Source organism: Gossypium arboreum, chromosome 9 (genome assembly GCF_025698485.1).
Source record: "Gossypium arboreum isolate Shixiya-1 chromosome 9, ASM2569848v2, whole genome shotgun sequence".
Classification (NCBI taxonomy): domain Eukaryota; kingdom Viridiplantae; phylum Streptophyta; class Magnoliopsida; order Malvales; family Malvaceae; genus Gossypium; species Gossypium arboreum.
In genome coordinates this window covers 88,518,827-88,532,077 of record NC_069078.1, presented here as the reverse complement: position 1 = coordinate 88,532,077, position 13,251 = coordinate 88,518,827, and the positions used below count along the sequence as shown (strand labels likewise).

General features: G+C 36.6%; 3 protein-coding genes and 1 long non-coding RNA gene across 4 annotated transcripts; 3 read left to right on the top strand and 1 right to left on the bottom strand.

Moving 5' to 3' along the window:
• Window positions 1-848: 848 nt before the first annotated feature.
• Window positions 849-1,583, top strand: LOC128280533 (uncharacterized). Its single transcript, XR_008270624.1, has 2 exons — window positions 849-988; window positions 1,357-1,583. It is a non-coding gene; the product is annotated as an uncharacterized LOC128280533 (long non-coding RNA).
• A 469-nt stretch (window positions 1,584-2,052) lies between these two features.
• Window positions 2,053-3,519, top strand: LOC108456540 (aldehyde oxidase GLOX-like). Its single transcript, XM_017755090.1, has one exon. The coding sequence runs from the start codon at window positions 2,053-2,055 to the stop codon at window positions 3,517-3,519; it is 1,467 nt and encodes a 488-aa protein (XP_017610579.1).
• Window positions 3,520-4,970: 1,451 nt separating this feature from the next.
• On the top strand, window positions 4,971-9,175 carry LOC108456793 (probable histone-arginine methyltransferase 1.3). Its single transcript, XM_017755465.2, has 15 exons — window positions 4,971-5,330; window positions 5,500-5,562; window positions 5,829-5,931; window positions 6,020-6,163; window positions 6,269-6,372; window positions 6,480-6,578; window positions 6,677-6,746; window positions 6,831-6,927; window positions 7,151-7,205; window positions 7,775-7,858; window positions 8,089-8,166; window positions 8,258-8,361; window positions 8,445-8,617; window positions 8,693-8,844; window positions 8,932-9,175. The coding sequence occupies exons 1-15, from the start codon at window positions 5,130-5,132 to the stop codon at window positions 9,013-9,015; spliced, it is 1,611 nt and encodes a 536-aa protein (XP_017610954.1). The 5' UTR covers window positions 4,971-5,129; the 3' UTR covers window positions 9,016-9,175.
• Window positions 9,176-9,193: 18 nt separating this feature from the next.
• LOC108456792 (translocase of chloroplast 159, chloroplastic-like) lies at window positions 9,194-12,844 on the bottom strand. Its single transcript, XM_017755464.2, has one exon. The coding sequence runs from the start codon at window positions 12,842-12,844 to the stop codon at window positions 9,377-9,379; it is 3,468 nt and encodes a 1,155-aa protein (XP_017610953.1). The 3' UTR covers window positions 9,194-9,376.
• Window positions 12,845-13,251: the final 407 nt, after the last annotated feature.

Below are 13,251 nucleotides of genomic sequence, written 5' to 3'. Positions count from 1 at the left end.
AGGCATAATGTACATAAAAAAATGTATATATAATGTTTGAAAGAACAAATATACATAATATTATATATATTAATATATGTATAACATGGAGCATACTGTAAAAGGATGCACATACGACATACCCGCATAAAAACAAAAATGTTAAACTATTAATATTATATAATATATATATACATATATATAAGAGTGTTAAGTAAAAATACAAATATATATAATAAAATACAAATATAGTAACATTAATAAAATATAGCAGTATGAATAATATTAAAATAAATAGAATGGTGAGAAAAAAGTAAAAAGGTAACAACAAAATGATTTAGAATAAATAATAGAACAGTTTTAAAAATATTTTAACAAATGAAATACTATACCTTTTAAAATAAATAATATATGAATAAATAAAGAAAATAAAAAGATCAAAATCAAACTGACTAGGGGTTATATTGGAATAAAAATGAAATTAGAAGTGAATACTATAACAAAATAAAAGAACAGGGTAAAAATGAAAATATGCGCAAGGTTTGAGGACTAAATAGGTAAAATACCCAGCCTCTGGACACGTGTTCACTTCGTAGCATGTCAATGGGTCGGAGGACCTTATTTAAAAACTCAACAAAAGCATGGGGTCAAATTAAAAGCAGAGAAAAAATCAACATAAGACCAGATTGACAAGCACTGAGAAAAAAGAGGGACTATCTGCGCAAATAACCCAATATTCGGAAACACGCGGATCTCCCAAGTACGGGTCGCCTTAAATGGTGCCGTTTCAATGCTGGTACCTATGGTGCAAAACAACACCGTTTTTGCACTGCTTTTTAATCTAAAATTTCGTGTTTTTTTTTTCTTTTCCTTTCTTTTGCAAAAAAACAGAGAGAGCAGCCCTATTCTCCCCATTTCATTCTCTGCTAGGGTTTCAAAAGAAACCCATTTGTTGCGCTGTCGCCTCGACTGCTACTCCTCCGCCATGGACGGTGGCCGAACACTCCAGGTACTTTCCTTTTCCTCTTTTTTATTGCATTCTTATATATGTATGTAAATAACTTCGTAAAATAGAAAAAAAATGAGAAAAAAAAAAGAGGAATAACAGTTTTTGAAAGAAAAAATAAGAGAGTATCAAAAGACCTTAGCCCTTTTTGATCCTTTCTTCAACTGTCTCCTTTTATTATTTGTATCCGAATCGATTTCTTGAAACAAATTCCCCTTAAAAATACAATCGGTTCCCCCCTTTTGAAAATATAAATCCCCCATTTTTATTATTTTCTCTTTCGACTTTATAGTCGATTACATGATTTCTCTGCCTTCTGCTTGTTTCCCCTTTTTTGCTTTGCGTGTTTCTGCTCTCTATTTGTTTTGTAGGTGATGGGATGATGGGATGGAGGCAGTGCAAGTGGAGCAAGTGGAGGTGTGGGTGGTGACAGACTTTGGTGGCTAGGGTTTTCCTTTTTGGCTGAAAATTAGTTAAGGTTGTGGGCTGATTTGGGCTTTGTAATTGGGTCTAGAGTTTGGTTTTGGGCCGGGCATAATTTGGGCTATACAATAAGTGTCATGGTTTTATTTTATAAATAAATTACATTATAATATAATATAGTATGAATTATGCAATGATCTCTAGATTTTGAATTTGTTCACTGCATCAAATAATCATGATAAACAATGTACAACCAAAGATTATGATAATTTAATTTAATAATCCAAAAAATAAAAAAAATGTTAATCAAAATGATTGCTTATAATTTTTTATGTAACTTATATGAAAAGAATATAATCATTTCATAATGTTAAACATAAAAACTTCAATTAAATTTAAAAAAGAAGTTGCCCTCCTTCACAAAGCACTATATATGACAAAATTGAAACACATTTCATCATCAGCCAAAGTAATACAATTCAATACCCATCAAAGAAAAAATGGCAGCTCCTTCATTCATGTTCTCTACTCTTCTTCTTCTTCAACTTCTTTTCGGATTACTACCCCACCACCGTACTCTCATTTTCGCTGCCGACGACAATTGGCAGCTCCTGCAAAAAAGTATTGGAATCTCCGCCATTCACATGCAGCTCCTTAAGAACGATCATGTGATTATGTTCGACAGAACCGATTTTGGACCGTCGAATCTGTCTTTACCTAATGGGAAATGTCTTAATGACCCGACCGACACAGTGCTCCAAGTGAACTGCACAGCTCATTCAGTTGAGTATGATGTTTTTGCTAATAAATTTCTGGCTCTCACAGTCCAAACCGATGTTTGGTGCTCTTCGGGCGCCATCATGCCCGATGGTAACTTGTTCCAAACTGGCGGTTTCAACTACAGCGAACGTCGGGTTAGGGTTTTTAGCCCATGCAGGACGTGCGATTGGAATGAAATACCCAACGAATTGACGGTCAAAAGATGGTATGCAAGTAACCATATCTTACCTGATGGGAGACAAATCATCGTAGGCGGTCGAGGACAGTTTAACTATGAGTTCATCCCTAAAAACATCGTCGCTAATAAGACCAACTTACCTTTCTTGTCGAAAACTAGCGACAAAGGAATCGAGAACAATCTTTACCCATTTGTTTTCCTCAACATTGATGGAAACTTGTTTATTTTCGCCAACAATCGAGCTATTTTGTTCGATTATGTGAACAACATTGTTGTCAAAAAGTATCCAATGATCTTTGGCGGTGAACCTCAAAGCTATCCGAGCACTGGTTCGGCCATTTTGCTTCCATTGAAGAACTTGAAAGCTGCAGCCATTGAAGCTGAAGTTCTAGTATGTGGTGGTGCTTCTAAAGGATCCTACCTTCAATCTTTAAAAGGTATTTTCATGGCTGCCTTGGATACCTGTGCTCGGATTAAAATAATCGATCTGAATCCGGAATGGGTCATGGAGACCATGCCTTTAGCTAGAGTCATGGGTGACATGATATTGCTTCCAAATGGCAACGTCTTGCTTATCAACGGCGCTAGTTCCGGGACGGCGGGATGGGAACAAGGTCAGGACCCAGTTTTGAGTCTAGTCTTGTATCGACCTGATAACAATATCCGCTCACGATTCGAGGTTCAAAATCCAACCATCATCCCTCGTATGTACCATTCCACGGCTGCGTTACTTCGTGACGGAAGAGTTTTAGTTGGCGGAAGCAATCCCCACGCGTTTTACAACTTCATAGGTGTACCTTTCCTGACCGAACTGAGCTTAGAGGCATTCTTATCGGCGTATTTGGATGCTAAATTTGCCAACCTACGACCGACCATCATTACTCCTAAGTCAATGTCGGGGATCCGATACCATAAGAAATATACGATCCAAGTGGCGATTAACAGCAACAAAGTGGATGAAAGCTCGATGTCGGTAACAATGTTTGCACCAGCTTTCAATACGCATTCGTTCTCCATGAATCAAAGGTTGCTTATTCTTGGGAATGATAAAGTGACGAAAGTGGGTAACTCGATGTACAATGTTGAAGCAACAACGCCGCGGTCTGGGAATGTAGCGCCATCGGGATTTTATTTATTGTTTGTGGTTCATTAAGGCATTCCAAGTCAAGGTATTAAGGTCAAACTGTACTAATACGAAATGAAACGAAGAACACAATATAAAAAAAAAATCTTTCAAATTCATGGAATAAGGTTTATATTTTGTGATTATAAGGGTGGATTGATCAAAGTTATTCATTTGTTAGACCAGGAAAACAAGTTCTTGCTTTTAATTATTTGTAAAGATTTGATCATTTAACGTGTAAACTTCTTTGAATTATTAAAAAAAACTTGTTTTCCTTAATAGTATTTGTTTTAGTTAGAGATAAAATTATATGATTTGTAAATATTGAGAATTAATTTATTTAGAATTAGGATTAAAATGATATAATTTATAAATATTCAGAGTTATAGTTTTTATCATGCCAATTTTAAAATTTGTCGTTAATTGGTGTAAAAATAATAAAACTGAATAGTTAAATGATTATTTTGTAAATTTTCATAATTGGGTGCAATAAAAAATGTACTAATAGTTGGGTTATTTTTTAACATGTTAGGTTCAAACTGTTTTTGTATTTTAGATATATTCTATGTTAGATTTGAGTGGACTTTTAATTCTTTAAATTAAGAAAGGATTTCTTTGGTGTGAAACTAGTACTTTAAAATTTTAATTAAAATATTTTATGATTTAAAGACCAACCATTTTTTACAATGTCTAATAGAATTAACCCTAAAATTTTTATTACTGAAACATCACTTCCAAAACCCAATTTAAAGCAAAAGAGAGTTAATTGCACTCAACAAATTAGAATCCACCATTAAATTAGAAAAGGAGGGTTAATTGCACTCAACATCACTGAAGTAGGGCCCAAATTTTAAATATACCAATATTATAATGTTATAATTTAATACCAAAATATAATATTACATCAATTAAGTGCTTTTACCGATTTAATCTTTAACAAATGTTAAATTTTGAGGGGACAAATTGAACTTTAAATGAAAACTTGAATTATGTTTACATTAATCAAAATTTAAACAAGTGTGCAATTGATGTGCCACTTGGATATGAGGTGTAAAAAAAATAGATGGTGACATTAAAAATCAGGGTCAACATTATTAATAGATATTAAACTATTAATAAATTTTATTTTGATTATTTAACTATGAAAATTATAAAATAGTTACTTGATTATTTAATTTTGTCTTTATTAGTCATCAATATGGCAATTTTTAAAATTGATATAATAATAATTTTAACCCTTAATATTTATATATTGTGTCAATTTAATCTTTATTCTAGAAAATCTAAACCTCAATATTTACATTTTGTGTTATTTAATAACTAGACCGTCAAAAAGGCTTGATTAATATAATACTGGTACTCTGAGAACTCAATTAAAACTTTTTGAAATTTTAGACCAATTTAAAATTTATACTATAATACAGGGACTTCTCACAAAATTAACCCTTAAAGCAGCTTTTGTTCTGTCTCAATAAATCAGCTTAAAGCTACTGTTTTTGTTCTCTCTCTCACTAGGTGGCGGCTCTCTATCTCTCTCTAAATTTTTTTCCTTTATTTGACAAAAACCCTAATTTGGATTATATTTTGACAGGTTTCTATTTCTCTTTCTTTGTTTTTGTACATTAATAACAATAATAATAATGGAGGTTTTAGCTGGGCAAAAACACAAACACTTGGAGTTCACTTTAGTGGCAGTTTCTGAACTGTCTTCTCCATCGGTTCCTCCTCCGTCTACGCCAGTGATTGCTCGGTTCAGTGCTGATAGTGGAGTAGCGGAGCTTCGATTTCGCCAAGATTCAGGATTTATCGATGGCTTCAACGTCAATCTTGGAACCGCTCAGGTAAGAAATAGAGGGTTGTTTGGTTCTTGACGAAAAAAATGAAAATGGAAAGCCACTGCTAAGGTAAAGAAAGGGGTAATAAATATTGGGTAGATTCCTCTTGTTTTGCTTTGGCATTGAAGTGGTGTGTAGTATGGTTGAGGTTCATCTTTTTTTATTGTTTTTTCAGCTCTTCAAGTTGGGACCTCTTAAATCGCTTTGCATTTCAGGAAGTTCTGATAGTAACAAAGAGGTATTAATTATCATTTCAACTGTTGCATTGTTTTTATGAAAAATTGAAATCAATAGAAATAATGCTTATGATTTCATTATTTTAATTTCTTGCACTTTTTATACTGTTTTTGGGGTTCTTGGTGAAATGCTGGTTACTGGCTACATGAAGCTGCTTCTTTCTGCTTATTGCTGGATTTTTGCATTTGGGATTTCGCATGTATATATGTTTGTGTGTGTGTACATATGTATATATGTATGTTTATTTATGTATTTCTTTTGAATCAGAAATCATTTGCACGGGGAGTAACAATCCTGTTTAGAAATGAGGAAGAGAGCAGGGACTTCCATTCTGCATTTGAGCAATGGCAGAATGAAGATGTTACTCAAGGTTCTAATTTTTGAAACGGATCATGCTGAAAAATTGATTGCTGTATAGGCTTTCGTTTGATCCTTATTCTCTTTTCATCATGATACAGGAATGCATTTACCAAACGGAGCCATTTCTGATGTTAAGAGCAAGTTTGATAATAAAATCGAACCATCTTCTGCTAAAATGTATTTCCATTATTACGGACAGTTGCTACATCAGCAAAATATGTTACAGGATTATGTGAGGACAGGTTATATCACGGAGCTGCATTTCATTATTTCCTTTGATTTTATGTTACAGATTCACTTACAATTTGTATTCCTTTGATTATTATTTAACTTTTTTTTTTCTCTAGGAACCTATTATGCTGCTGTAATTGAGAACCGTGCAGATTTTACGGGTAGGGTGGTGGTTGACGTTGGTGCTGGTAGTGGTATTTTATCGTTATTTGCTGCACAGGTATTCTTAACCATTTGGTCTGTTTTGATTTTTGACAGCATATTTGCTATTACTTTTCCTGTGATTTGTAGATTGATGCCCAAATTCCTTATCTTTTCCCCTGTTAGGCTGGTGCAAAGCATGTTTATGCTGTTGAAGCTTCTGAAATGGCAGAATATGCTCGCAAACTTATTGCTGGGAACCCCTCATTAGGGCAGCGGATTACTGTATGTGTTTGTCCTGTCACGTTATCACTATGTTCTGTTATCTCCTTACTGATCTGTTCTCTTATTTGTTCGGTTATAAAATGACATGTGAATTATAGGTAATCAAAGGTAAAGTTGAGGAAGTCAAATTGCCTGAGAAAGCAGATATTCTGATCTCTGAACCAATGGGTATGTTAATGTGCAAGGCTTTGAAGCTACTTGGTTTTCATTGATGCAAAGATTCTTTGATTATATTTTTTTTTTCACTTGCAGGCACCTTATTAGTTAATGAGAGAATGTTGGAATCCTACATAATTGCAAGAGATCGGCTTCTTGTGCCTAAAGGGAAAATGTTTCCTTCAGTAGGAAGGTAAAAGTCACTCCTTTGAATCTTTTTTGTTTCCCAAGTAATCGGGAAAATGTTCTTTTATCCGTGGATAATAATATCCCTATGGTTTTAGGACTTTCACTTTATTAGTTTTTTTTGCCTTATGGATTTTGTTAATTTTGTTGATTTGTGTTTTGATCATCAAGCTGTAAAATGCTTAAGGGCTATATCCTCGGGTTAGTCTCATGCTATCTTAATCTTGTAGGATACATATGGCCCCTTTCAGTGATGAATATTTATTTGTTGAAATTGCAAATAAGGTATGTATTTGACGATGTCTTATTGAAGCGATATCTGCATCTTGGTAAAAGTACCATGGAGACCCTTGTACGAGGAGTTGGATTGCATTTTGTCTCTCTACTCAAAGAGTGGACAAATTAGTCCTTGTACATTAAATCAAAGAGCAAATTGGTCTTTCTATTGAAAATTTCATCCATCTCTATTGTTAAAAACTGGCTCATGTACGTTTGAAAGAGGTAACTGCCTGGTTATTTTTTCATCTATGTTGGTTTTTAATGGTAGAAATGGATGAAGATTTTAACAAAAGAAGACTAATTTGCTCTTTGATATAATGTATAGGGACTAATTTGCCCATTTTTTGAGTAAAAGGGTAAAACACAATCTGACTTCTAATATAGACGCCTCCATGGTACTTTTACCCTGCATCTTTAATATATTCCTATGTATTTTATAAAACATGCAACTTATGGTGTTCCAAATCCGTTCTGCATTCTTATATTTGCCGTCAATTTTCCCATACCATTCCGTTTAATTTTGTATTATATCTACGTTTTTCTGTTCCTCCCCACTAACCCTGAAAAACTTGCAGACTCTTTTTTGGCAGCAACAAAACTATTACGGTGTAGATCTCACAGCGTTACACGGGTCTGCATTCCAGGGATACTTCTCTCAGGTTTGTTTTATGCACTATCACATGCATCTGTAGACTGAAAATGTGACACTTCCAGAGAACCGTCAGTAGAATGCAATGTTTACATTGGTTTTTGTCTCAATACTTGTCTATAAAATATCTTCGGCAGTTTTCATATTGGTCTTCTTTTGATTTTTTTTTTTTGGTTACTCATTGATGTTGCATTCTGTTTTGACCAAATTGTAATGAAATGCCTTTTGCTTTCATATCAGCCTGTGGTAGATGCTTTTGATCCTAGATTATTGGTGTCTCCTCCAATGTCCCATGTAATTGACTTCAATGAAGCAAAGGTATTAGCAAGCCATTGACTCGTGCCTCTCTCTTCTAGTAAATTTCGTGGCATATTCCTTGAATCAAAGTTTTGTTTCGTTTTTTTGGCAGGAAGAGGACTTGTATGAAATAGATATTCCATTGAAATTTGTAGCATCTGTTGGGACTAGAGTGCATGGATTGGCCTGTTGGTTTGATGTCCTGTTTAATGGAAGGTAAATATTTTCAAATTTTTGCATTTTCATCGGTTTTTTTGTTTACATTCAATCTTACCGCCATTGAAATGCTTTACTGACAGCACCGTGCAAAGATGGCTTACAACCGCCCCTGGTGCTCCTACAACCCACTGGTACCAGATACGATGTGTTCTTTCTCAGCCAATTTATGTAATGACTGGGCAAGAAATTACCGGCCAACTTCACATGGTTGCCCATAACGCTCAAAGTTATACGATAAATCTAACATTGTCAGGTTGGTTTTGAGTTTGTTTTCATGTTTCTAATTTGTGGTTGTGTTTCTAACGTGGAAATGAACCCATTCTTATAGCTAAAATGTGGGGTCCCGGGGCCGAACAAGGAGGAATTATTCAGTCCTCATCATGCAAACTCGATCTCAAGGAACCTTATTACAGAATGTCACAGCCTCAACCCTACACAACGGCACAAGACCAACAACCGCTTCAGCTACTGCAGCCTCAGGTATCTGCTTATTATCGTCACATGCCATCTTGAACATTGCTATTCAGAAACAAATCAAATGGTAATTATCAGTTTGTGTTTTAACAGGACATACCAATCCACACTGATGACTTAGAGGAACCCAAGTTGCTGCAGCAGCCATTAGAAAATTCGGGAGCTCTGCTCCAGTAAGTGATTTGAATTTCAGAGACAAAACAATGATTCTAACATAAAATTTTGCTTTCGATCCTTGTAAAGTAGTATCAACATTATTCATTATTATTGAGTGGCTATTTGGGATCTTTCTTGTATGACTTTTATCTTTAATTTAATCAGTTTAATAATCAAATAATGTTCATTTTTTAGACAGTTTCGAGGAATTCGAACTTTATCTTATTAGAATTCAAACCTTAAAAGCTTGAGCCTGAACTCGGCTAGATAAACAAATTAAGAACACCCTGCCAAGTTGCTAAAACAAATTAAAACTACTAAATACTAAGCAAAATTTAGCACCATTGAAGTTCAGAGTGGAAGAACCCCTATTATGAAAATGCTAATATGCAGAAATTTTAGAATCAGAGCCGGGATAGACCATTCTAAAAATGGAGGCTGCAATTGGAAGAAAAGAAACTAGTGCTATATGTAATTGATCTGAACTGCTTGTTTTGATATTGATTTGTCCGTTCTGCTTGTTGTTCAATCCGACACGAACAGCCATTGAAGACCTATGTCCGATAGAGAATTGAGACTGCAAGTTGGCCATTAGACCCAGGTCTCGCCTCCATTTCACCAAAGACAGTCCGAATGTGGTCTGGTTTTGCTCAACAGGAAAGTCCTTATCCTTTAGCCGGAATTCGATGTTAGCTCCATATGCTGTATCACCGTGGCATCTCATAGCCCCAGCAGTTCCAGCCAAAAGCAAGCGTTTGCTTACTGCAATCTGATCTTCAATCTTGAGTCCGGTAGCCACATTTTCACCTAGGAAAGTAACCAATAAACCAGCAGTAGTTCGGTTTATTTCAAAATTTCTAAATTTCGTTTCGCCCCTGAAGATGTAAGCAAGCTGTTTTCCGACAGTTTGGACGTCGAGTCCTGCCATGGTAGATACATTCTCTCCATGTTTAGTACAGACTGAAGATTCCAAATGGATGTTGAATTCTCTTTTATCCTTTGTGATTTGAACAGCAAATGCCCCCGGATAATAACCCGCTATAGCAAGACTTCTTTCGAGGCTAACACCATCATATCCGATATCATGATCCCAAGGCTGTGAGTCCAAAACAGGCCTACTGAGAAGCTGTGAAGCAGAATCCAGAAATCGGTACCGATAAGTAGGGTTGTCTCCATCGAACGAAGGAGGGAGGACCATGTCAGGCAAAGGGAGTGGTATAGTAGCTGGATCGCCTTCTTCCGCATTTCCATCATCTCCGATATAACCATTATTATCATCACCATCTTTCCCTTTCTTCTTGATTTCCCTCATGCTTTTTACCTCCTCTCTCCATTGTTTCTTTTGCAGTAGCTTAACACGATAATCATACTCCTCATAGTAAGCTTTTCTCTCTTCTTTGCTAAGTTTATCAACCTCAGATCTCTTCAGAGGCTTGAATGGTGGAAGCTGGTCATATTCATCATTATCTTCTTCATCGGAATATGTCCAGCCTCCCAACTCAGTATCCAAGTCAACATCCTCACTGCCTTCATTGTTAGGTAGTTTGAAGTGAGATCGGGACTGCAACAAAGAAGACAGCAAGTAAGCTAGAGGTGGGGAACGAAGTCGGAAGCCAAAAAGCTTCTGGTGATCAAATTGTTCTCGTGGTTTCGACAATGAACTTGCTTCAGATAAGATCTTCACTGAATTGCACAAGAGTAGCAACTGTGACATCCAACTTTGCCCATTCGGAAGCAAAATTTCTCCATTTCCGTCTCTAGGACATGATGGATGGTTCTCAACGAGAGCCACGGGATGCATCATACTCGAATTCATTAGACGCAGATCGCCAACTGCTTGGCTGATAGCTCGATGAATCACATGAGACCTTTGAGCAACAAAGACCTCAAAACTTAGGGGTTCCCCCATCGGCCCCTCTGGGGAAGCAGATGCAGCATGAGTAAGAGTCACAATGGCATTTTGCCATATTGATGAACCGAGAGAATCCGTGAGGGACTTCAATAATAGAAAATCAGTAAGATCTTTGTCATGTGCGTCTAAACGATCAACATAAAGAACAACATCAGGTGGGAACTTCCTTATGAACCTCTTTATCGATGCTAATACTTTGCGATTAGTACCTTCGTCCATCACGGGAGATTGAAGACCAGGTGTATCCAAGATTCTCATCTTGACCCCATAAACCGTTCCAACAATCTCCTTCACAGAGGTTGTGGCCGGTTCAAAAGCATCTATTCTCAATTTTTGCTCGCACAAAATGGAATTAATGCTTGCACTCTTTCCCACTCCAGTTTTGCCAAGAACCACAATGTTCAAAGAAAAGTCCAAGTCATCTTTGCCTTCTGCTTCAAGCTGCGTTGCAGCTCTCTTGGCTGATTCAAAGGTGAATTCTCGACTGAAAAGACTACCTGCGGCAATGGCCAGTCGGTACAGCACCTGCGCCACCATTGGATCAGCATGAGAATGACCTAGTCTCTGTACAAGTCTCAAGAACTTCACTCTTAGTCGTTGCAACTTTTCAAATCTCTGCTTATCTTCATGACTTATATTTCCCTTCGACGCATTGTCAACCACATTCGATGGTGGAATAACTTTCGAAGATTGCAACAAGGAACTCGAATGAGCAGATCCATCGAGAGGGAATACCTTAGAGCCATCTGGGGAAGTGATTGCGAGGCCAACACCACCTGATTCAGCACCTGCTGCAGCTTTCAAAAGAGCAGCCAATGTAGCAGAATTGAGTAGCTCTTTTGCTTCTTCATATTCACTCTCAGCTTCCTCTTCTTCATCTGAATCTACGACAATCTGTTGACTCACCGTCTCTAACCGAGCCTCTGAATCTACCTCATTCGCTACTTGTTCGGTCATTTCAGAGCTTCCGAAAATCAGTTGCACAAGATCATCATCTGAAAGGAAACCTTTCTCACCAACACCCTTAGCTATATCTTCTACTCCTGGTTGAACATCGTGGTCTACAATCGACATAGGAGCCAAGACTTCAACCGAGTCGGTATCACTTGATTCTTTCATATCAGACACAACAACCTCGTCACTGGCTTCCACCACAGGTTGAGAATCACTAACCGTAACCGAACCATTCTCTTCTATCTCATCACTGTTTCTGTGCACCAATTCGACCCTCTCCTCACCCGGAGTTTCCGTTGGAATGCTTTTATCAACAGAAGGCTCACCATCCTCATCATCTTTTTGGCTCTCTTCTAAATTAAGCCCCTTATCTTCACCTACAAAATCTTCCAAACCACCATTCTCAACCTCTGAATTAACCAATGGCTGTTCTTCATCTTCATCTTCTTCACCTTCAACCCCCGTAGCCATGTTCACTCTAGGTGAACTTTCAACACTACCAGGAACCTTAACCACCCCAGAAAACCCAGCATCTTCATCACTAGGGATTTCATCAAACATTTCATCATCCATTGACACCTGAGCAACAGGAACATCAACACCACCACTCTCTTCCTCATCCGCCATTGAATTCTCCAAGCTATCCAAATCATCATCATCTTTGTTAGCCACATAAATTTTGTACCTTTCACTAACCCCACCATTATTTTCACCACCCAATTCAATTCCCTCATCTGGGTCTCCATCTAAAGGCCTATCCTTCTCTGAACCAGTCTCGAACTCCTCATTACCACTCAAAAAACCCTCTTCAGAACCCCCTAACTCACTGTTATTCTCATAACTATTGAAACTACTCCCCCCAACAGTACTTGCAGTTTCAAGTTCATATTCAGAATCAGAATCAAGAGTTAAAGGAGCTCGAATAAGTAAAGAACCTGTTGAAGATGATGGGGTCTCTGTTTCTGGCATTGTTGTTGAGTCCATGGCTGCTAAAAGAGATAATGAAGCGAAAAACAAAGGAGCCTTTTAAATTAGTTTATTGCTTGTGTCTTGGGGTGTGGGCACTGATGATGAATATGATTAGACAATGGATTTTGAGACAGACTTTTAGGGTCATATGTTTTTTGTTTTGTTTTGTAACGATGATGTTTATGTTTTTGTGTTTTAGTTGGAAACTGGTAGGGTTTTAGGTTTGAATTTTTATCTGTGTGGCGTGGAAACAGCCCAACTGTGTTAGAACAGACAAAATATTTATGAATATATGGTATATGGATAATATAAGAAATAATGGTTGATGTAATTTCATTTCCCAATTTCTAATTTCATTCTATACTTAAAAACAATAATTGGTTCTTTTAAATAACATATCAGATTCAGATTTGAGTATAAGA

Excerpts from the sequence above, each read along its gene's own strand:
- LOC108456540 (XM_017755090.1), top strand. The coding sequence starts at position 2,053 with ATGCAGCTCCTTAAGAACGATCATGTGATTATGTTCGACAGAACCGAT.
- LOC108456793 (XM_017755465.2), top strand. The coding sequence starts at position 5,130 with ATGGAGGTTTTAGCTGGGCAAAAACACAAACACTTGGAGTTCACTTTA. Across the intron at positions 6,373-6,479 it reads TATCGTTATTTGCTGCACAG|GCTGGTGCAAAGCATGTTTA; the intron begins GTATTCTTAACC and ends TTCCCCTGTTAG. Across the intron at positions 6,579-6,676 it reads CATTAGGGCAGCGGATTACT|GTAATCAAAGGTAAAGTTGA; the intron begins GTATGTGTTTGT and ends TGTGAATTATAG.
- LOC108456792 (XM_017755464.2), bottom strand. The coding sequence starts at position 12,844 with ATGGACTCAACAACAATGCCAGAAACAGAGACCCCATCATCTTCAACA.